This window comes from Chiloscyllium punctatum, chromosome 14 (genome assembly GCF_047496795.1).
Source record: "Chiloscyllium punctatum isolate Juve2018m chromosome 14, sChiPun1.3, whole genome shotgun sequence".
NCBI classification, from domain to species: domain Eukaryota; kingdom Metazoa; phylum Chordata; class Chondrichthyes; order Orectolobiformes; family Hemiscylliidae; genus Chiloscyllium; species Chiloscyllium punctatum.
Window position 1 is genome coordinate 20,194,737 of NC_092752.1, and position 25,735 is coordinate 20,220,471.

Consider the following 25,735-nt stretch of genomic DNA (forward strand, 5'->3'; position numbering starts at 1 on the left):
GGTCTGGCTGTCAACCCTTCTGCGAGTGGCAACATTGCACTGTCAAACTACTGTTATATTCTACTTCTTTAGAAATAAACTCCTGTACTTAGCACTACTTCAGCCTTACCAACCTTTGGTTCTCTTTTATTCACCTATGTTCTGATTCTCACACTCTTACATAATTTCCAGTCTTATCTCCCAAGGAATGGGTTTTCCTATTATTTTGCCTATCATTTTACACTTCATTTAATTATCATTTATTCAACAGTTATGCCTTTCAGTATTAGCTACAATGACCAATTTTGTATCATTGGCAAATTTTCACATCAGGTCTTTGACTTCCGAGACCAAATAATTTCTGTTAATGGTAGTTCCAGCATGATTCCCTGATGGACGATTCTTCCCACTTGTCAATTTGATTGTCAATAATAGTTTTCTATTTTATGGCTATCATTCAATCATTCTGCCATGTAACTCATTTTTTTTAAACCACATTTGGTGTGAATGTTAGCATCCAATACAGATCTACTAAAGAACAGTTCAGGTACAAGTTAATTTTCTATGTTACACCCATACACCTCAATGCTGATCCCAGATGATTGTGACATTTATAATGTTCATCACCTTTTCAGTTTTTGAATGTGATGGACCTCATGGTACCAAAGAGTGTTCTATACACATGCAAACAGCAATAACTTGATTAAGATTATCTGAAAACATCGCAGTTGCGTCGAACTGAGGCACTGACTCCTCAGAAAAGGCTAAATTTAGTCACACCTATGTACATATATTTTACTTTTATATTTAAAAACATCTGTGTTAACTTCCATTTCCTTAGGAGCATTGGAGGCACTAGAAAGAAATACAATCTTTATTTCCAATACTAAATCAGAAAAAGAATGAGTTTCCAGAAGAACTTTATATGTTTATTTTAATACAAAATGCATACATTATACAATATACAAATGTATAGAAATCATTTACATGTTACTAGCTTACAAAAATAACCTTACAATTTTATTAACAAGTAAATCAACAGGATTTTAAGTAATCTTTAGTGTTATTTAATAAACAATTTATAAATGTGTGATGTACAACCATTTAAGAAACAGCGGTGACTACAATACATTAATTCAGTATTCTGTACATTAGAAATCTGCCGACATTTTTCTTATGCTTCTACCTTAATAAAACACATCTAAACTCTATTCCATTTGTTTTGCAAGGCCCTTGTGCACTAAGGAAAATTCTCAAGACCAAGTCATACTAAGAAACAATAATACAGCCTTGTAAGTGTTTGGCTTGGACAGACAAAATTCAAACATGGCTTGTGCAGAAACCTAGTATTACAATTTTAATTCTTCTCTGCCTCTATAAGGCACTGAAGGATTTATAACACGTTGAAACAAAAAGAAAATCTGTTGTGTTGTGTACAATATATATACACACACATGTACATTCCCATATTTATTTATAAATATGTGTGTGTATATACGCATATACATACATATTATATACATATCTTTTTTGCCATACTGGAAATGAAAAAGGTAATGGTGTGGAGATTATTCCACATCCGCTGGTTTTATCTAAATGGATTAAAGTTTAGATTTGCTGTTTGTCACAAGGCCACAGTACGATCAACAAATCATGCACTGAAGTTTTCTATTAACAAACATTATAAGGGTTTGGAGAAAAGCAATTGCAAAAGGAACACTGCATTTCATCCATTTCCTCATTTGAGCAGAATCACTATGTTGCATGCAAAGAAAATTACTGATTTTGGATTATCCAAATTCTTTGCCAGTCAGTAAAAGCTCAACATTACTGGCAAAATATGTTATTAAATTAAATTGTTTCCATCTATTTCATTACTGATTAAATAGGACAGAGTATAAATTTTGCATTGACATTCATCATGTTTCACTTATGTGGTTTAATGGGAAATATGTTAGTTTTGTAACATTTTGTACAACCAATGTATTTCTGTTAATAACGTAATACAGTTTGCAATTACCATCATAGGAACCTAAATAAACTAAGGAATTTGGGATGATATTGAATATCATTAAATTCCAAAGTCTAATAATTTGCACATTTTACTGTGGGTATCAGAGAATTTATAAACTTATTAAGTCATTCTTTTAGGAATTTTCAGGAAGAGCTGTCATTACTGCAGAGGTTTCCTTTTAACCAAATACCAGAACTGACACTACAGCACCAACCAATAAATTACTCCTTTTTAGTGACAAATTATCAATTGTTTTGTAAGGGATTTTCTTGCAAGAACAACTTTAGGAAGAAAACTTTCATTTTTTAAAATACCTCAAAGTTGTTAGTGCAGTATTATTTCTTTTTTAAAAAAAATTAAAAGTACTTGTTGTTTGTTCAGGTGCAATAGACAATGAAGAGTGCAAACAAGTTGTCTTCTACTGTACATATAATATACAAATAAAGAACAAACAGGGAGTAAGCACTATTGCCTCCTGAATTGGATCCTGAGACACACTTCAAAAGAAGTGAAATGTTAAACAAATTTGCTTCATGACAACTGTGCTTAATAAATCTCCTTTTAAAATTAAAGGGCTGTTGACCAAAACATGCACACATGCCACCAGGAGAACTGCACAGTACACTGATTCTGCACTTTCCGCACACATACAGGTTTGTTGCATACAACATACGTGTAGGGATAATAGTTTCATTTATACAACAGAGGTCCTTCTGTTTGTTATTTGTCCAAGGCATTGATCATCAGCACAAATGGGTTGGATGATGTAATATGCAAAAAGATAAGCCAAATTTTTATACATGTTTTGTTTTAGAATGCGTAAATAAGGAAAATTTATGTTGAGCTTTGAGTGTTGCTTTTCATATGTTTGCAGCAGGACAGTAGCATTGTAGTACATTTCTGTGAAGAACATTGATGTGGATTTGTCACCGAAGTCATGTGACTAAGTCAGCACTTTCTTTTGTACTTAAAAAGATCAAAAGTGCATAAGGATATAAAAGGCCAAGTGTAAAGATACACAACTTTGGCCAGGAGCACAAACAAGAAATAAGGGGGTGGTAGTATAAAAATTAAATAGATTTACATGGTAATAAACTAAAGGCAAAGATACAAGGCTATGGTTTTGTTGGGATTTAGCACCGAATGTAAGTGAAGAAGAGTTCATTCAGCAGAGACAGCAGATTTACCAGATAATTCAATTTGACAAATATAGCAGTGCACATTTAGATCTTCAGATAATAATGGCAATCTTTTAAGCTTCATACCTGTAAAGATTTTCAGAACAAAAAGTAAATGTGATGTAATAACAATGGTATAACATGCAATAACTTCACATCCAACCATGAATTTCTGCATATATCGAGCTCAACACCTTTTATGGGTTTCATAACACAAACTGAATTAACTTGTCTTTCAGAGCAACTAAATTCTAAATCCATGTAAAGTATGGGGCTAGTTTCATAAATGTTTGATTGGTTAGGTTACATGATGAGATAAAGCTTAAAAAATCATGAAGTTGTTTTTGCAAATACAAAACTATTTGTTGAGTTAATTTAAACATTACAATACATCTACAGGGATTCAGTAGGTGTAAATTTTAATTTGACTGTGAAACACTTCAGGTCATTTTATTCAGAATTACAGAATATGTTCCAAAGGTTCCATTACAACACTGTGCATTATAAGAATGATGAAATCATGCAGGTATAGTCGTAAGCCATCTATCTTTTGTCCTTGTAACAATTACTTGGGTGGCCCAAATGATGTACATTTCATTATGGCCTAGATTTTGTTGTATCAGGATACTGAATGACACTGTGCATGTTCAATTTTTTAAATGCATCTTTTGCCTGTTAATTTGTCAAAAGTGTGTGGACTAATAACATTGCAGTGAGGGCAACAGGGTACCTGGGATTGAGTGAAGCAACTGTGCATGTCCTTAAACAATCATCTGAATAACTATGTGGTACAGGACAGCATGATTGCAGAATGGCATTGTCACTAGACTAGCAATGAGTGGGGCCAGGCTAGTTCCCTGCAACATGGACTCAAATTCTGCCATGGAAATTGGTAGAATTTGTTAAACTTATAAAAACTGGAATTGAGAACTATTTTTAGTAATGATGGATATGAAATCGTCATTGATTGTCCGAAACAAAAATAAAAATCTGGTTCACTCTAATCCTTTGATGGAAATCTGTCATCCTTACCTAGTCTGGTTTACATGTGACTCCGGACCCACAGCAATGAGCCATTTTAGACAAGCAATTCGAATTCGAGGGCCACTTATGATGGATAGCCAATACCAGCTGTGCCAGTGATGCCCACACCCCACAAAGCATTCAAAAACAAATTATCAGTGCAGAGAAGGAAGTGTAAATTAAAATAGGTGAATTCCTGTCAAATGAGGTACAGAAAGAAAAGTAGCAAAGAGAAATAAAGATTGTATTGACAGGAAAAGAAAAGAGCAGTTTTTTTTAAAAGTGCAAAATCTGACATTTTAACACTCTTCAACAAAATGGCAAATGAGAAGTGTAACTTTATCAAACTTACTCATGTTCTTCTGAATAACCGTTGCCGGTCATTCAGCTTTTGTTTGTGGATGTCTTCTAAGGAGCTAGGAATCGCAGGTATCCCATGATGCCCTGGAGGTGAACTTACTGACCTTGACTGAGACTGAAATAACATCGTTATTAATTAAAATCAGATGGAAATTTGCGCGAAAAGCTGACTAACTAACACACCACTGATTTTAATGCATATCCAAACAGATTGTCCAATCTGTGGGTGGGTGATCCAGCAGACTATTGCCGAGACAAGATCACGAGTTCGTCCCACTTTATGAGACACAGGAGGAGGCCATTCGATCCACTGAGTCTGCTCCACCATTCAATCATGGCTGATAAGTTTCTCAACCTCATTCTCCCACTTTGTACCCATAACTTTTGATCCCCTGATACTCAAGAATCTATCTCAGCCTTAAATATACTCAATGACCTGGCCTCCACAGCCTTCTATGGCAATGAATTCTATAGATTCACCACTCTCTGGCTGAAGAAGTTTCTCTTCAACTCCATTCTAAAGGGTCATCGCTTTATTCTAAGGCTGTGCCCTTGGGTCCGAGTCTCTCCTGCTAATGCAAATATCTTCCCAACATCCACACTGTCCAGGTCATTCAGTATTCTACAAGTTTCAATTAGAATCCCCCTCATCCTTCTAAACTCCACCAAGTATAGACCCAGAGTCCTCAAACGTTCTTCAGACGTTGAGCCTTTCATTCCTGGGATCATTCTCATTAACCTCCTCTGGACTCTCTCCAGAGGCAATACATTCTTCCCAAAATTGGGGCCCAAAATTGCTCACAATACTCTAAATGTGGTCTGACAAAAGCCTTATAAAACCTCAGAAGTCCATCCTTGCTTTTATATTCTAATCCTTTCAAAATAAACGCCAATATTGTATTTACCTTCCTAACTACCAACTCAACCTGCAAGTTTACCTTTGAGAATCCTGGACAAGGACTCCCAAGTCCCTTTGCACTTCAGATTTCTGAATTTTCTCTCCATTTAGAAAATAGTCCATGCCTCTATTCTTCTTACCAAAGTGCATGACCTTACATTTTCTCACACTGTATCCCATCTTAAAAAATTCTAATAATACCAAGAACACAAAATAATAGAACTACAGAAAATTAAGCAGTCAGCTTTTTTTGTACTCAATAAAAATTATATGACCACATATATAGAGAATGTAACATTACTTACTGCTCTGTGTTTCAATGTTTTTGGCAATTCAATGCTGGCACCAAGAAAGCTTGTTGGTACTAGACCTCGCCTTCCATTAACCTGTGAAAACAGTACCTTCAACATTCAGGAAACATTTTACAACTAATAATAAATCATGTGCCCTCTCTCCCACACAAAGAAATTTACAAGTTGACAACTTACAGAAATTTAGATTCTCAGGAAAATATATTAGGGCTTTGAATGAATCCCTGGGATAAGAAGCAGCAATTTACTCGACAAAAGTCATATTCTGAGTCGGTAAATTGAAATTAAACTCCAAAATACAGAAAATTCAAGCATTCAGGCATACAGTTTCCTTAGCTGCCCAGAAATAACAACTCACTTCTCCAAAGCAAATAATGTCCACTTTCTCATTTCCAAATGGACAGTCTTCCGCTAGCTTTTATTTTATGGAAAATTTGAAGTTAGTTGGAAATTAGGAATCCAATTAAGAATCACAGATAATAATAAACCCAAGAATAAAGTCATGCTAGCAGAGAGAGCTGCAGGTCAAACTAGCATGAATGAATTGTAATAACTTAGTCTATCATGTTTTCAGCCAGACTTTTAGACAGCAGGGTTTTGTGTCAGCAGCATGCATGCCAGTTGTCAAAATATATTCAAAGATGAAAGTGAGTACTGCAGATGCTGGAGGTTAGAGCCAAGAGTGTGGTGCTGGAAAAGCACAGCCAGTCAGGCAGCATCCGAGGAGCAGGAGAATCGACGTACCCAAAGCCTAGTGTATAGCAGTTCAGGATGACTCAATCACTGAAGCTCCAAACCCCTGGCACAGGGTAGGACTCAGTGAACAAACTTTAATTCACCCTGGAATCAAACAATTTCACGGCAATTTCAAAAACGTTTTGCAAACGGTTTGCATTTTTGGTTATTCACTTTGCAAGTAATGCTTCTTACTTGTAAGTGGTTAGCAAGGTGATAAAAGCAGGAATTAAAATTACTACAGCATTGGTTCAGATTTTAATAATGGATTGCATGTTTTGTTCCATCTCATAATTAAATTTCTCTGAATTTCCCAGTGTGTGAACAATGTAGGCAGTGGCAAGAAAGTTTGGAAAATACAGAGTGAATGAAACAAATGCGGTGATTTTTATTTCCAACCCTAAGTGATATGGGCAATGATGAGTCAGTTAGAAAACTAGAGCAAAATTAGAAACATTGGATTCCTGATGGCAAGAAAAAAAATTACATGCACAATGTTCCATCAGGATTTCACTAATAATATAAGAATCTCAATAGTGAATAGCAAGGGACTGTTTTGCTCGCATTAACATCTCGTTATTAGCTATTCTCACCTTTTTAATATCCAGCTTCCTATTCCCCTATTTGGTGGAGATAAAAGTAGACAGCGAAAATTCTTGACATGAAAGTCAGAGTTGATATTTGGCAGCTTCAGCTCAATGCTTGCTCCATCAAGCCTCTCCTTTAGCCAGCAGTCCCCAAAAGCTCCAGGCAAGCATCATTGGTAATGACCTCCCTACTCCCCAACCCCAACCCCAACCCATAGAGACTGGTCTCGGATAAGCACTAGGCTCAACACATCATCACCCCCAACTCCCACAGAATACTCCACTTCATTATTGCACTTTGCAGCACACCAAAATCTCGCATTACAATGCTGCTGCCAGGCCACTTTGCACACAAGGACAAGCACGCAGCTCATGGATTGGACTGGGGTGCAGTTCAGGACTCCTTGCTGTCAGTCACTTTGGACCTTCTTGAATGCTCACAGCATCTCTGCCTTACCTTTTTGCACTTTGTTGCCGCCATGCCGAACTTAAAATACTCACAGTACTCCTGCCTTGCTTTGCTTTGTAGTGCACACATATAACCAGGCTGCTTGTCATTTTTGCCAGCAATGATCAGTCAGTTGGACATGTTATTTTATGGTCACACGTTACATCAATATCACTCCTGCAGCGTGTGCCAGTAGCTTACATGGCAAAGATATGAAAAGTGCTTCAACTGAATGGCCATATCTCAGTGTCTAATGGGAGTAATCTTCAGTCAAGTCAAGAGGGACTGTTATCAGTCAGGGAGCTCCACTACAGTCATAGAGTCACACAGTCCAAGATGGAATAGGAACTCAGTCCAGGGACTTAGTCAGGGTTAGTCAGCTGCGTGGAGCGGTCAGGGTCAGGATTGTGTATCATTACAATCCTGGCAGTTGGGCCACATTCAATTCTGCATGTTCAATGCAACCAGAAGTTATAGGAAAGTGTTACACAATGGCCCATACATTGTAGGGTAGCTTAATACACAAGTTTTTATTAAGATGTAATTCATCCAACAACTTGTGGCAAGGAAGAAACACATTATGAGTTGTCATTTGCCACAAATTGCTGGATTTTTTGTGTCTCATCGCAATGTCAACTTGTCATCATTAATTTTGACATGTTCTTATCTAGCTGCAATATTTCAGTCCCAGAGTCAACCTGCAATTGGAACCACTACCAGGAGATGGTCACAAAAATACAGATTAAAAATTATTGACATTCAATAGGAAGCTACGGGTTCTTACTAAACCCAGTCTACTCATTTTGAAATTTAATTCAGGCAAAAGTAATTTATCATAAAGCCAAATATATTCACCACAACAAATGGGGATAGCCTTCACAGAAATCCTGGTCGCTCAAGTTATTTTGTGCAGGTTAGGAGATGGCTTTAAGAGTTAGACCTAAAAGGATCTGCATTCATATTAAAATAGTTCTAACCAATAATTGTATAATTTATCTGACTGGGTGGTAAGTTTAATTCACAGAACATTTCTATTTATTTCTATTAACAAAGATTGACTGATGGAGCTGTGCAGTTTGTGATTCAGTTCTAATGTTACAAGGCAATTAAAATGAAAATGAAAAAAAGCTGACATTTTACAGATAACACATTATATGGTAATGTTAACACTCAGTATCTTCAGGGCAAAGGGAGGGGAGTTTTAACAGTTTCTTAACATAATGGACCATAGTATAATTTACAGCCCTAAAACTTGCATACAACACAAGGCCATCTTTGTATGTTCAGGAATTTTAAAATGTTTAATGCCATCTTTAAGTGGACTATCAGCCAAATTCCCAGAAGGAAAGTAGTCTGTGTCAAACCTACTGCTTAATGATCTTTCCAAAGAAAAGACTGAATTTGTAAAGAGGCTTTTCAATATGGTGACACATTGCACAAAAGAACTGGAAGGTCTCCAGGAACACCAGGAAAACTGAATGAACCATAACTTTGAAAAAAAACTATAGGACTGAGGGTAATTTAATGCTTAACACCAAGAAAAGTTGAACTGACAACATCATTGTGGGCATAGAGTTAAATCTTTCATTAAGTTTATCCACTAGCCAAATAAATTACATACTTAAACAAAAATGGTGAATTGTCCATTATGGTAATTGCAACATGTATTTTCAGTGGAACACTTAGAAAGTATTAGAAATCTGGATTGCTTTGCTGAAGTAAGGGGACTTGGTGCATTTGACTAACTGCACTTATCTTTTACCAGATCCTGTTGGCCTATTATGAGTACACTGTATATTTCATCCATGATGTCTGGCATTGTTTTTTTAAAAGGGCAACAGGAAATAGATTTTTGTACCAACAGAAAAGGTTGAAAGATAGATATTGCATTCTGCTACCCATAATTTAATGATGCAAAGTGGGAAATGCACTTCATAATTTAAGATGCTGCAATTAGACTGTAAAAAACTGTTTCAGTATATTATTTATTATTGCATGTGTGATGGTTTAAATAGTTGAAAATACACTGGTAATTTATACCTGAAAAAGGAATGGAGTTACTTCTGAGCATTGATAAGATATTGCAAAGGTAATGTGGGAGTTTGGATTATTGAATTGACTGTAATTTGATGGTGGATTAGATTTTAAAGCTACAGTGACAAGGAATCTTCCCCTGAATATGTGTATAAGCATTATGAAAATATTTGTGAAAAGTTCTTCAGTTCACTACTAATATTGATTTTGTAAATATGTTCCAAGAAAATAAATTATAACTTCAATACAAAGACTAAATAAGGAATATTTAAACCATGATGTTGCAGATTGATCATTGCTAGACAGATGAGGAAAATTTATCTACAACTATTTATTTTTTCTCCAGTTATAATGAGGAATATGACAAGATTCTTGAAAAGTGGACATTAAAGATATTTTATACCATTTCTTATGTGCGGCTTTTTAGTACACTTTTATCAACTAGTCATGATTTCCATAGCAACACTGTTATCATGGCAGGTTTCCAAAGTGTTGCTATGGAAATTCTGGTTACTTAACAGAAACCATGTTAACAACATATATTTGATAAATCTGTGTGAACACTCAGCATCTTTCTGCTCCATACGGCTCATAATTCGCATTAGGTCATTAATTTGTGTCGACTCGGACACTTGTTTAGTATATAACAGAAAACTAGTAATTTCAGAAAAATTAATAGACTATTCCAGAAATGTTATTTGTACGGATGTTATAAATGAACTTTGGACAGTGGTGGTGTGGGGGATAGGAGGGGCAGGAAGAATCAGACTCAGAAACCCGAATGTTAAAATAATATTTTTGAATTCTTTCACAGCAGGTGAGCATTTCTGCAAGGCCAGCAGAACAAGGTAGTGGTGAACAACAGCAATTCACGTGCCAGATGAGCTGTACTGACTTCCTTCTTGAAAACACATTTTTTCTCTGTGGTAGTGAATTCCACAGGCTCAGCACACTCTGGGTAAAGAAATTTCCCATCTCAGTCCTAATGTATTTAAACCTTATCTTTAAACTATGATCGTGAGTTCTGGACTTCCCCACCATCAGTACATCCTTCCTGCATCTAACATGTTAGGAACCTATTAAATTCTAATAGGACTATGAGATTCAACCCCTCTTCTAAACTCCAGTAATACATTCTTAACCAATTTAATCTCTCATCACATGTCAATCCTGCCATCCCAGGAATCAAACTGGTTAATTTTTGCTACACTGCCTCTATAGTAAGAACATCCTTCTTCAGATAAAGAGACCGAAACTGCACACAATATTCGAGATGTGGCCTCACCAATCTCCAATATAATTGCAGCAAGCCATGCTTGTTCCTGTATTTGAATCTTCTTACTATGAAGGCCAAAATACAGCTTGCCTTCTTTACTGCCTGCTGCACCTGCATACTAACTTTCGGCAACTAGGTAATGAGTACTTCCAGGTCTCATTGAACATTCACCTCTCACAATTTACAACCAAATAATAATCTGCTGTCCTATTTTTGCTACCAAACTGGATAACCTCACATTTATCCACATTATACTGCATCTGCAAGGCATTTGCCCACTCACTCAACCTGTCCAAATCACACTGCAATATCTCTGCATCCTCCTCAAGGTTCACCCCTCCACCCAGCTTTGTGTCATCTGCAAATTTTGAGGTATTACCTTTAGTTTCCCCCACATAAATTATTAATGTATATTATGAATAACTGAGATTCTAGTACCAATCTTTGTGGTATCCCACTGGTCACTGCCTGCCTTCAGAAAAAGACCTATTTATTCATACTCTGTTTCCTATCAGCTGACCAATTTTCTATCCAAATCAATACACTACCCCAATCCGATGCATTTTAATGTTACACAGTATTCTCTTTGTCAAAAGCCTTCTTCCACATGGTCGGTGCTAGTTCCATCATTGCTCATGAGATATATAAACAATGCAGTTGAGAGTGTGGGAGGTGATGGAATAAGTAAGCTTGCAGATGACATGAAGATTGATCAGGTGAGTAAAAAGGTCTTAGGTTACAGGAGCATATAAACAGATTGGCCAGATGGAAAGATCATTGGCAGATGGAATTTAATCCTGATAAATCTGGATGATATACTTTGAAAAATGTAACAAGTCAAGGGAGTACTCAATGAATGGCAGTTGTACACCAATTTGATGTAATTATGATTGTCAATATGTTAGCCCAATCCAGCAGAATGGGCTATCATTTAAATACAATTGAAATAATTACAATCATATTTTAACTGGTGTATCCTTCAACACTAGTCAACATCTAACCTACTCTTAGTTCTTAGAAAAGTATTTTGTCTTTTTTATTTTATCACCATAATAGCTAATCCCAAACAATGACGAATTTTACACCATTTTGTCTTGGAACTATTTAGCTGTTACTCCAGTGCTGCCAAAAAAAAATTCTGGCATTTCCTTCCTTACACTGCCTACACCAAGTGCACTACAGAGTTAAGGTGGTGGTGTTCAACGTCAATTAGGGGGTTGGGCAATAAATGTTCATATCCTGTGAAATAATGGATTAAAGACAATATATACATTCTGTACTCATTGCGATTAACATCAGCTAGTTTTCTTAGGGATTAGTCCATTGGCGTGATAAATCCTTGTTATTTTCACTTATCTTGTTAAGGCAACTGCAGAGCATAGGGTAGAGTACTTTTTAAACAAAGCAATGCAACACTTGCCAAAAACTTTCTCCTGGAAAGTGAGTGAAACCAGGTCCAATTATGGCTTCACAATTGTTTATTTTACTGCCTACAGATGAGACTAAATCATGTTTTAAGGATCATAATGGCATCCATCACTATAATGATGTCAGTCAATCAAAATGACACTTAACATTTGGTCATGAACCAAAGCCAGTTTCTGTTCCAAGGAATTTATATACCAGAAAACTTGACAGGCTTAAAACCAGGTAATGAAGACATCACAGAATATCAACAGATGAAAGTTAACGGTGTAGAGAGATAAATGGTGATGATCGGAGGGAGGATTTTATCACTGTATTATCAATTATAAATCAAGAAATTTAAATACAGTATAATGTGACAATAAATTAACTCATGCTTGGGTGTTGTTCTTTCATAATAATCTGTTACTGGAGACAGAATTGAGGTGCCCCCATAGTATGAAAGCTTTTTATTCCAGATTACATTTTTGTTAAATGAATTCAGATTCTACTAGCAGTTGTGCTGGGATTTGAACACATACCCCCAAAGTATTACTCTGTGTCTCTGAATTATTATGCCAGTGACATTACTTTTATGTCATCATCTCCTCTGAATGCAAGAACAAAGCAAAATAAGCTGCTTACCTCTGCTTCACAGAAGCCATCTTTTCTTTGTTTTCCATACAAACAAATTATATCTCCCTCTTTAAAAGCCAGTTCATGGCTGGGATGAATATTGGGACTGTCTTGTAATGGATTATAATCAAAAACAGCAAGGAACTGGAAAAGAATAAATAAGATGCCAACAAGTTACAATTAAGACTAAATAGAATAATGCGCTTAGTATATTCAACATTTAGAACTATACTTATCGTTACTAATGGATGTGGACACTTTAGGCTTGACTCATACTAACCTTCATTGGTACAGGATTTGTTACGAGCATAAGATGCTGACTAAGAAGGTTAACATGGTTTTGAAGAGTCCAGCCCTGAAGAAATATATGACATTTAAAAACACTCATTGCTGGGACTTTACAAATAAGGGATTTTTCTGTTTGCTTAGATTTTTATTTCTTGTATTGAGATCCTGAAAACCTTTATGGGCACTCAGTTTTCCTGGAACAATAGTGAGAATTTTAACAGCTGAATAATTAACAACACTGAAACAATCAATTCAGGAACCAAATCGTTTCTGAAAACTGTTCTTTTCAAATTGGGATAATTTGCTTTCATTAAAAATTTATAAGACAGCTGTGTGTGACTGAAGTTTTGAATATCCATCACTTAATTTGACTGAAATAGTACCCAATGGAAAGTATACTTAACATAATTAACAGTGCAATGATGGGGCTAGTATGACTAGTCATTTTTAAATATTTATTCATTGAACAGGGGAGTCATTGGCTGGGCCAGCATTTATTGCCTATTGCTAATCATCCAGAGGGCAGTTAAGAGTCAACTATATTGCTGTGGGTCTGGAGTCACATGTAGGCCAGACCAGGTTAGGGTAGAATGTTTCCTTCCTTTAACGAACCAGATGGGATTTTAATGACAATCAATGGTGAATCTCTACAGTGTGGAAGCAGATCAATCAGCCCGTCAAGTCCACACAAACAGCATCCCACTCAGACATGCCTACCCCCACCACCCCAATACCCCACCCTATATGTGTCACCTTGCATTTCCCATGGCTAATCCACCTAGCCTGCACATCCCTGAACACAATGGGCAACTTAGCATGGCCAATACACCTGACCTGCACATCTGTGGGGGAAATCCAGAACACCTGGAAGAAACCCAGACAAACATGGGGAGAACATGCAAACTCCATACAGACAGTCACCCGAGGAATCAAACCCAGGTTCCTGGTGCTGTGAGGCAGCAGTGCTAACCACTGTGCCACCCATGACTGACATTAGACCAGACATTTATCCCAGATTCAAATTTCAACATTTGCCATGGTGGGATTCAAACCCATGTACCTAGAACATGGTTCTGGGTTACTAGTCCAGCGACATCACACCTAAACTATCACCATCCCCACATGATCTGAGTTATATACTTTTACATAGAGTTGTAAAGGGATTCAAGTACAGAAATAGGCCAATTAGTGTTTATGCTCCACCTGAGCCTTTTCCTATCCCTCTCCAGCAAGCTTGATCAAACTTTATTTTTCATTCTCCATCACTTGCATATCTAGCCTGCTTTTATGTCCATCTATCCTATTCATATTAACTACTTCCAGTGGTGGCGAATTCCACATTCTAATCACCAGTTTCCTCCTGAATGACCTGTTGGAATTTTTGGTGACTCTTTGGGCCAGATTTTCAGGCGAATGGCAATCACGCACAGCTTGCCCCTTCGCTTCTTTTTGTTTACAAAATGACGTATTTCAGTTTAATAACTACTCAGGACTTTGACTAGGTACTTAACAGCTTTTCTGATTAACTATTTATTTGACCGCAGCACAACAATCCAAACCCTCCAATCTGAATGGCGACTTTGAGGGTTCCAAGCAGCTAGGGAATTGCTCGTGGAATCTTCAGTTTTCTAGACAAATCCTTCAGATTCTGCTAGGATTGAAAATCATAAGGTTCCCAACTCTCACAACTCCCAACTCTCTACCAAAGTAAATACCTGACCATCAGCAAATCCGGCCGGTTATATTTACAACCTCTGGTTTAAGACTGCCCCACAAAAGAAAACATTTTAAGGAAGTCTTTCGAACATAGAAAAGATTTATTAAGAAATCATTCACATTAAATTTTTCTTTTGAAATTCCATGATATAAAGTACAGTTCATTGCCATCATGACTGCTGAGTGAATAGTATAAAAACACAATTCAAATTTGTTACCATTTCAAAACCAGATAAGAAGTCTTATCTTAAAACAATGAAAGCAAACTTCCTACTGTTAATGGTTAAATTGTAAAATTATTCAATCAAATAGCATTAAGTTATAATTTAAAAAATATTATCTTGAAATCATTAGGGATTGCAATGTTAGAATTGGCAGCTACATATTCATTTTCAGTATGCATTATTGTATTTAAACCTATGTTCAGTCATTCCAGTGCAGAAGAGGAAGAATGCTTTTCACTTCATTCATATTTATGGCCTGTTCATTGAGCAGTCATCGACACATAGAGGTGAGTATTAATGCTCCAAAATGGGTGAGTTGAGATTGACTCAGAGGTTAACATTTTAAAGACCTAAACCATGACTCCCAGCTGTCCACTTCCAGGCTCAATGGTAGAGAGAGGGATGGATAGCCACCCTGTTTCTGGGGTCCTCAACAGGACCTCTCTGGCCTAACGCTTACTCCAGAGCCTTTCCCACCTGACTGGAAGCCAACCCTGTTCTTTCAGATTGATCTCCTGATGAGGAACTTGTCAAGGCCAAAAAACAGGCATTTGTTAAGATCGCATGTTTATGCAAGCTCTTCGAAGACTTTCTGGTTTGTCCCAGTATCCAGTCCTTTTGCGACAGCCCTGTTAAATATCCCCCTTCACCCAATTTTAATATGGAAGTTATTAAATCTGTTTCCATTCTTTTCCTGACAATGTTTCCAAATCATAAGGATTTTCTATACAAAATTTTAAAAATTCATGTCGCTCCTGGTTCCGTAGTTAATATTGTCCGCTTTAAATCAGAGCTTGGTGGATAACCAACTACTCCCTGCTCATGGCAATAACTTCTCTATCAGAACCCTCCAGGATTCTGAAGGACTCTATTAAATTCCACCATCAGCTTGGATTATTCAGTGGTTGCCTGTGTTAGAATATTGGTGCTGGTGAGGAGAACCTAGCCTTCATGAAACTCCTGTTTCTCAGTCTTCAAAGTGATCCACGCAATTTTCAAGATTTCAAGGCAAAAAAATGACAAAGAAGTTGTTCTATTTCTCTAAAAAGGGCATTTCACAAATTTTAGCCAGGATTTAAATTCTTCCTGTGAGAACTGTGAATGGACGGAGTCAACATTTTAAAATTTCTACCTCTGATTCCAACCTGCTACACTGCATTGTATAATCTCTATAACAGACTAAGGCCCTTACTGAGGTTCCTGGAGCATGTGATGCCTGCAGGGCTTCTGGAAAGCAAGGAGAAGTTGGTGTTCCACAAGTCCTAGCTTAACTGCATCATTATTTTTACCATGATATTGTGTTTATTTGTAGTTGGAGAGTCCTGTGCTGTTCTGGCATCAGGCCAATGTCAGAGGAGCCATAGGCTATGAAGACAGCATGGTAAGTCTTCACAAATTGCTTCCGTTACAACTCTTTGTGGGTCAGGAGATATAGGACTACTTATCCAAAGACTCCCAAAGGAAGCCCTTGAGGTATTACCGCGCTAATCTCCCCATTAATTTCACCGAAACTCTAAGCCCTGGCTATTCACCCCCTCTCCTGATCTTGCCCATTGCCCCCACCATCTCACTGTCACCTCAAGACCACTTCTCCCATTGTCTTTAAGGGCAAGCTATCCCTGCTCCCCAACCTCTGGCTTCCCACTACAATATTCCTAATCCCAGCTGCTGGCCAGGGTTTCTGGTGGGACTTCAGGAATATTGATGCACACAAGGTCCTGTTGATAAAACCAGCAGGGGCTCCACCTCGATCCACTTGCTTTCTGTGTACCACACACTTTAAAGCTCACTTGCTCCTTTTAACTTTTCCAACAAAGTATACATATTTACATATACACTGAAAATTGTCTAACTTCAAAGTTTGAATTAAATCACACAATAATAAGATGGCAAAAATAAACCTTTTAAGAGAAACATTAAATTCACTTTTCTTTTGTTCTCTGTTACAAATCACAAAGAGTTTACCCCTGCATTTCTTTCACTGAGCTGTACTGCACTGTGATCTGAAACCATTTTGTTGTAATTATCTGTAGTGAGGATCAATACATGTTAAATTTGTGCTCTTCCTGCCTTACGCTTTCTGAAGGAAATTACTTGAGGGTCACAGTGATCCAGAAAATTATATCCATTTGGCATTTTGATTACAACTAAAAGGCTAAAATAATCTGGAAAAGATTCAACTTCTCTGTTAGTTTAATTAATGAAATTCAAATCATTAACTTTAGGGAGTCAAAATAACATTTTTAAAATACGGTTTGATATTTTGAAGCAAGAATTGGATTGATTAAATTTAACTTTTCCAGAAAACAACATGGTAGCAATTAAGTTCTGCCTTATCCCTAATCATGAATCTTTTAAAATGTGTTTCAGTCAAACTGTTAATTCAAATGAAAAGGCACCTATAAATGGAGATTGTGTATATGAATCATCGTGATAACAATCACATGATTTCTCTCTTGGGAAGTGATTGAGTCACATGTACACATGAATAGACAAACTAGCTATCAAGCTGTATCAGCTCCTTCTTGACCTTGCAATGCGACATAATATATAATGCTGAAGGTTCTGAGGACGCTGGGGATTTTAATGACCTAGAAATTTGCAGGCATTTCATCAACTTTTCAGTTGCAAAATAATTGCCATAACTCCCAAGATGGCAGCAACCATGTGCCCTTACTAAAGCTAGAACTCTGTGATCAAACATGTTACTAATAGCAAAAACTAGATGTCCAGGATGTTCTCTGAAACAGATATTAAATATATTTAATATAAAAATGTTTCAAGTTTGTTTGTAAAACTGGACTGTTCCGAATACAGCCAGTGCCCCATTTCTCCCTCTCCCAGTCACTTAACTCACCTCATAGTCACTACCCAATAATCCTTTGAGGTTTACCAGAGCTGTTACCATTCCTGTCTTCTGCTAACAAGCTTCCCGAGGCCTAATGTTGAGCACGCCTGAGCCCTATGACCATGATACAGTTCAGAAATTGGTCCCTTTGCTCTGTTTGTATTGCAGACCAGACTGAATTAACTTCTCGGGGAATGCATTTTAGATTTCATAATCTTCCAACCTCATTAATGAAATTTCTTGAAATGGCAAGCTGATTAGATCTAATACAATATAATTAAAATGGAGATCACAAACTCACCTAAGGCACAGAACTCTTCTTATTAAAAGCACATTTAGAAAGTCAGTCAAAGAAGTTAAGTTGAAGCAATTTCACTCTGTAATTCAGTTTACCAGTGATGTCATCAAATACACAGCTTGGTGATCAAAGTCGCAGCATGAGATGCCATCATTGAAATTCTGTGGCTCATGATCCCAGTGGTAAGATCTCAGTTATGAAAAAAACAGCTGATGCCACCTGAGTTTGTCAATCAATGGATGGATGTTCATCTTGGCTTTGACCGTATTGTTGAGGTCTACATTCAACCTGGGGACATCACCATTCACTGAGTGCACTGGCCACCACCTCAGCTCCCAAAGCTGGACTTTCCCCTTTGGGGTAGGATTCATGATTCAGGAGCTTTGCCAAAGTTACAATCTAACTCCCCTGTCAGCAGAGCCCAACCAAAGGTATTCTCGGGACAGATGCGCGAGGACACTGCTACCTCTGATGCAGACCCACGTTCAGAACATAGGTTACCAAGACTGGCAGCTTAGAATCCTTTCCAATTTTATACCTGATTGTAAGTTCCTACTCCTCACATTCTCTCCCATACCTGTCCTCTATAAGCCCGTCATCCTTTACCCCAACCCATCCATCTCCTCCTCCACAGCTCCTTATTCTCCATATTCCCCCACCCCCATTGCATCCTCCATTCCCTTCATGGTCCCACACTTCAGCAGTCTGGGACATTTGGCCTCGGACCTTTGGGTGACCATCCTCCAAGACTTCAGGACAGGCAACAACACAAAGAGGCCAAGCAGAGACTGATAGCCAAGTTTGGTACCCATGGGAATGGCCTCAACCGGGACCTTGAGTTCATGATACCCTACAGGTGACCCCACTGCGCTACAGACACAATCATACACACACATTCACGCAAACCCTCTCGCATACGCTCATACACTCCCTCTCAAAGACTTATACCCCTTTACACTCACACGCATACCCACACTCTCTCACAGACACTCATACCCACCCTGCGTGCGCGCGCGCGCACACACACACACACACACACACACACACACACGTTTGTGCGGTGAATTTGTACTTGCAGAATTACATTTTATTTTGCTCAAAAACTGTATGAATCCATGTAAGATTCTGTAAATCCCCTTTTTAGATTAGAATCAGTCTGAACATTGGGGCATAGACAACCTCACACAGGCACCCCACACCCTCAATGCATGATCTGGGCCGGCTCGGCACCTATTGTTAAAGTTCACTCGATAATGTAATTTTAAAAAAGTTCTGGGATTTACATATGAAAGAACTAAAACCAACATGCCCATTCTAAAAGCTGAGAGACTTAACAAAAAAAATCAAGGACTTTTTTAATATATAATTTCAGTTACATTACACTGTAAACTTATGCTATAAATTCTATGTCTTACGATCTTATACTCCACAACCACCTGATGAAGGAGCAGCGCTCCAAAAGCTAGTGCTTCCAAATAAACCTGTTGGACTATAACCTGGTGTTGTGTGATTTTTAACTTTGTACACCCCAGTCCAACACCGGCACTGCCAAATCACCCATTCCCTTCATATTTCTTCAATGTCCAATCCATATTCCCCCATGCTCACTCATGCAGTTTCCACAACAGATAGGACTCACGAGTCTTATAATAACACAGGGGAACCTGAGATTTTTACAAAAAATATCAAAATAACAGTCATTCAAGCTTCACAGGAAAAAGAACCCTCCTAGGAGTTTATAAAACTGTTAATCTAAACTAAAATCATAGTCCTCTTGACATCTGTGTTATTGATTCCTGCAGTGCTGAATCAATTAATTGTGTTTGGAGCTCAGCCAAATATTCATAAGGAAATTCCAATGCCAAGCTATGTCAACTAAACCACTCCTGCTTCAAAGGCTAAAGAGATGGATGACATGTCAATCAATGGAAATATCAAAACTTTAATCAAGCTGCAGAGATCAAGACACAATTGACATAGTGAAATATGAATCTCAGTACTGTTCAATGCAGAAAGATCATTTCATCTACTGGATAAATAAATCTGAAAACTTTTCTATTTTCATAATACTAACAAATTTAATGAGGAGGCTGGTTAACTCAGATGGCCGCTCTCTGATCCAGTGTAACATCAACAGCTTGAGTGTAATTCCTTTACCAGATGAGGTTACCATGAAGGGCTCTCCTTTTCAATCTCTCTCCTTGCCTGAGGCATGGTGGCCCTCAGGTTAAACCATGACCAGTTGTGTTTCACTCTAATGAGGGAGTACCTGTATGGTCTGGTAAGAACTATAGTGATTTAAAATGGCTGGTGGCTGTGGATTTAATCATCATTTTCCTTTGCTAAACAAAGCCATATCATCAAGCATTGCATTAAAAAACATTCTTAACACTTCAGCCTTCACAGCCCTCTACAGAAATGAGTTCCATACATTCACTACCCTCTGGTTGAATAAATTCCTCCTGATCTCAGTTCTTCACACGATGCAGGTTTAGTGTATTTGGCTAGCAAAATGCAATCCTGGGTCTTTGACTGTGGAGCAAAAGCCAGGGGTCCTAGCTTAGGAATTCGCCACCTTTAGTCATAGCCACTACCCATCATCCTCTTTTAAAGGGGCAAGTGGAAGGTTACTCCCTTATAAGATACTGATCAAACCTCTGAAGAACCAGTGCAGCCCAACAGAACTTCCCAACCATATCCCAATGGGACCACATCCCACATCCCAAGGAAACTAAATGTATTTCTATGCAATAAAATAAAAAGAATCATAGAATCCCTACAGTGTGGAAACAGGCCCTTTAGCCCAACAAGTCCACACTGGCCCAGATCCATTCCCCACCCAATAACCAAGTAACCCACCCAGACCCATTCCCCTACCCTATTATTCTACCCTGCCGAAAGCACCGAACCTACACATCCCTGAACACTATGGGCAATTTAGCATAGCCAATCCACCTAACCTGCACATCTTATGATTGGCCAAAATCTCTAGACAAAGGAAGAAAGAACTGTCCAAACAACTGTCTTCATAATGAGTACCTCTCTGTGTGGCTGCATCAAGCTATTCATACACCTTCAGTACACAAGCATCACGCTAAGTGTTACAGAGGATGGAACTGCAGATGCTGGAGATCTGACAAACAAGAAAAAAGAAAATTACTGGAGAAACTCATAGATTTAGCAGCATTTGTGGAGAGAAAGCAGAGCTAACATTTTGTGTCCAATGACCCTTCTTCAGTTCAGGAATAAAAGACCATCGAGATTGTTTGGACAGTATGCTTTAGCTTGTGGGCATAAGTGTTGAGGGGGTTGGGGGGAGGGGGGAGGTGGTTTGGAGGGGGATGTAAGGTGGCTTGTTTTGGCATGAAGAGTGTGCAGCAATGAGGACTGGGAGAATGCTTCAAATTGAATGTTTATTTTTAAACTTTGGTCACAGTTCCTGGATCCCTGGGGCATGCTTTCCACCAAGCCTTCCTCTGCCATTGGCATCCTGCTTAGTTCTTCCGGGGATGGCGGGGGGAAGGTGGGGGCACCAGCCCAACTCCCTCCACAGCCACCAGCCATTTTAAAAGGCCATGTTTGCAAAGCTGGGAATTCACTTGTCACTGCAGGTCCAACCCGAGAAGCAAACTTTCAGGGTACAGTCTGCATGAAGGGACCTTGTGGCCTGTGCCAAAGGACAATTTTTTAAAACAAGAGCAAAAAATTATGAATAATTCTGACATACTGCTTTCACTGTAGAACTCATTGCTTCTATACAGTCTATGGTGGGTGAATGAGCACACAAGTGCTATAGCCTGGCACAGGGTCATGAGAGGCATAGCTTGGCATGGAAGGTATTACTCAGGGTGGCAATGGAGACACATGAGGTGGCATGGATGGGGCATGCGAAGAATGCAGATGGTAACTATAGGTCCTTACATGTTTGTCCTGCAGCATCAAAATGGTCCATTTAACAGCCCCTCACCTCAGCGCTTGATATCTCAGGAATCTGCCAATCTGCCAACCCGACTGCACTCATCAGTAGCCCTGTCCGCCAACTCTGGGCATTGAGATCACACTCCTGGAGCCACTTTCTCCCGGGCAATGCAGCCAGGCAATTGCCCAACTCCCACTAGCCCCCCACCTCGAGGATGAACGTTCAGGCTGAGATCACTCTAACCAACAGGGAATCTAGTCTGAAAGCACTGAAGCCGATTATATATTCTGTGCTGGCATATCAGCCAATTCAGACAGAACATGGGTCTGTCACACAGCACAAACCTGGGGCCTTTTCAATCCTCTCACTAAAATGTTCACTGCTGCTTTTTGCTCCCAAATCCAGGACCAGCTCAGCACGTTATCTATTTACAAACTGGATTTTGCATACTGGAGCACACTGCTTAAATTCCAGATCCTTTTTCAGTTGGTATCCTGTACCAACCAAGGCCAAAAGAAAATTGAAGAGGTCTTTTGTCATTTTCTTCAAATAAGAAAACTGCAAAAAACCTCAATGTTCACTGTTGCTATGCCTACAGCAGCATGTGTAACTACAATGACCATCAAAACTTTTCCATTACATCATCATAGCAGCAGCTAAAAGGGAATGAAAATTGGTTTGATGGGTTTTCTACCCATTAATCTCCACTATAATAGAAATGACAAACCAGTTCTGATTCATCATTTGCCCATTTTTATACTGATGTCTCTCAGGGTAGGACTACACCATGTTATAAACATCGCAGTGGTGTGACACATCAGACAATTGAAAAGACGCTGTTGGTTTACAAGTACAGTTAATTTCTCCATTGACAGTAGGTAGTATTATCTCAATCAATCACATAACATCAGGTTATAGTGCAGCAGGTTTATTTTGGAGTGCCGCTCCTTTATCAGACAGTTATGGATGTTATGATCATGCTCACAGAATTTATAGTCAAAGGAACCCAATGTCATGGAGATGTGATACAGTAAACAATCTTACATTAAAACGTTCATCTTTTTTAATGGGATGTGTTGGTTTCTATTCTTTGAGATGTAAATCCCAGAACTTCTTTTAAATTACATTCTCAAGATAGCTCAGCTTTTCTAACAATAGGTGTGAAGTCTGTCTGTGTCCCAATGCTACATCAAACTGACAAACCCTCTGTTTAGTTTTAGAATTTTATATGGATTCATGCAGTTTTTGAACAAAATAAAATGCAAAAACAAATTCACCGCATAAGCGTATATGCGTGTGCATGTAGGAGCTTCCAAAAAACCTGTTGGACTACAACCTGGGTGTTGCGTGATTTTTAAATTTGTCCACCACAGTCCAACACCAGCACATGCAAATCATCTTAATCAAACGGTTTATTTTTACATTCTGGCTCAATAAACCATGGAAACTTCAGTTTGGACTATAGGAACAAATGGAAGTTCAGAGAACACAACACAAATGGTGATGATCAAAGAAAGGTTAACGTCGGTTTCCTAATTAAATTTTAGGAAGATTAAAAATGCCTACAAATGATTAGAATTTGATGAATAAATAGGCTGGTTAAGATTGTTACAACTATTCAACTGCAGGAGATGAAACTGCACAATCAGTACAGCCTGAACCCCTGCACAGTACAGTGAGTAATTTATATCAGCCATGATTGCTTAATGACCAGTTCTGCAGCTCAAAATGAGAATAGTTATTTTATATACAATAAATAAAGTGCTATGCTAAATTTAAAAAGATGTGTTAAAATTAAAATTTATTTAGTCAGAGCTTAAAGGTTTTGAGAAGATAAACAGATCTGAACAGATGAAGTCACAAGCAAACATACAGAGCAGTCACTCTCACCTCACCTCAGGAATGCAGTTCTTTTGACCATGTTTGGACAAAAAGGTTATGATGGGTTCTTGAACCAAATCCAAACTGAGTGTTGGTGAGCCCTTTAAATCTGCTAATTAATTGCCACTTGGTAGCGCGATCAATGACAGCTTCCATCCTTTTGCTGATGATTGAGACTGAACTGTTGGGAACAGTCATTTGTTGCGTTGGGTTTATTATGATGGTTGTAGGCTTGGCAACCTGGGCAATTATCTACATTGTTGAGTAACTGCCTGTATTATAGCTGTAGTTTGGCTAAGCAAGAGAGTTTCATATATAGCGGAACCTTGTAAGATACTAAATAGATTCTCTACAGTGTGGAAGCAGGCCATTTAGCCCAACAAGTCCCCTCCGACCCTCCAAAGAGCATCCCACCCAGACCCATCCCTTCCCCGATCATATACCTGTAGCCCTGCATTGCCCATGGCTCATCCACCTCACCTGCACACCCCTGGGACATTATGGGCAATTTAGTACGGCCAATCTGCCTTAGCTGCACATCTTTGAATTGTGGGAGGCAACTGGAGCACATGGAGGAAACCCACGCAGATACAGGGAGAATGTTTAAACTTCATACAGTTGTCCAAGGCTGAAATCAAACCCAGGTCCTGGCACTGTGAGGCAGCAGTGCTAACCATGGAGCCACTGTGCCACCCTAAATGGAACACGCTTCCTGTGCCTAACGTTTTTTTAATTTTGAGCTGACTTATTGCTCTACATTGCTTTTAAACTGATATCTCGCCATAGGAATAATTAATTGCACTTAAAGATCACTGCACATGTCACTATTTCTGATACTTATTTATCACATCGGAATTCAAGAGCTTGGGACCTAACTTTTAACAAGATTTTACTGGCAGTTTTACTGAAATTTGCATCTTTTTGTATGTAGAAGCTCCATACATACAAATCATTAAAATGTCATGGTCAACTACAATAGATAATCAAAAAGGCTATTGGAAGTGAAAGCCTTTATATCTAGAGGATTAGAATACAAGGGGTTCAAAATCATTCTACAGATGTAAAAAGCCCTGGTTCAACTACAACTGGAGTTTTCATTTCTGGGCATCATAAAATGCCACAACGGTATGCCAGAATGATTCCTATTCTCTAAATGTTAACTACAAAGAAAGATTACACAAACTTGAGGTGGTACTCCCACATGAGTAATTTTATCAAAGTTGTCAAGTTATTAAGATGAATTCATTGAGAAGATAAAAAGGAACTATTTCTGCTGATTGGGAAATCTCGGACAAGGGATATATCTTAAAGATTGGAACCAGGATTGAAATGGAAAGAGAAGGAGCTGGAGAAACTCAGTGGGTCTTGCAGCATCTATGGAGAAAGAAATAGAGTTAACATGATAAGTTTGATGTGACTTTTATTCAGAAACAAAGATCGAGATGGAGAGGTGATGTGTTTTGCACTGTAGGAAGGCAGAAGGGCATTAGAACAGAAGTGAAGATTAGGGGGGGGGGGTGAGGGAGGTTAGACATCACAGATGTCACAGAGCAAAGAGTGGTAATGGCTATGGAGAGGTGAGCTAGGTTCAGCATGGGTGTTAACAGCAGAATGTAGGTCAGCTCAGCTGAAAACAACACCAGGAAAACCAGACAATTGGGCAGGGTGAGGTAAAGGG

At 38.4% G+C, this 25,735-nt stretch overlaps 1 protein-coding gene across 1 annotated transcript in view; it reads right to left on the minus strand.

Annotated features, from left to right (window-relative positions):
* Positions 1-974: 974 nt before the first annotated feature.
* The window catches only part of LOC140485656 (uncharacterized), a 122,723-nt gene continuing 97,962 nt past the window's right edge, over positions 975-25,735 (minus strand). The window contains exons 23-26 of the mRNA XM_072584033.1: positions 12,893-13,027; positions 5,758-5,838; positions 4,547-4,669; positions 975-3,258 (exon numbers count right to left, since the gene is read on the minus strand). Of these exons, the coding sequence (XP_072440134.1) occupies positions 4,547-4,669; positions 5,758-5,838; positions 12,893-13,027 (339 nt within the window). The 3' untranslated portion in view covers positions 975-3,258. The remainder of the gene's footprint in view (positions 3,259-4,546; positions 4,670-5,757; positions 5,839-12,892; positions 13,028-25,735) is intronic.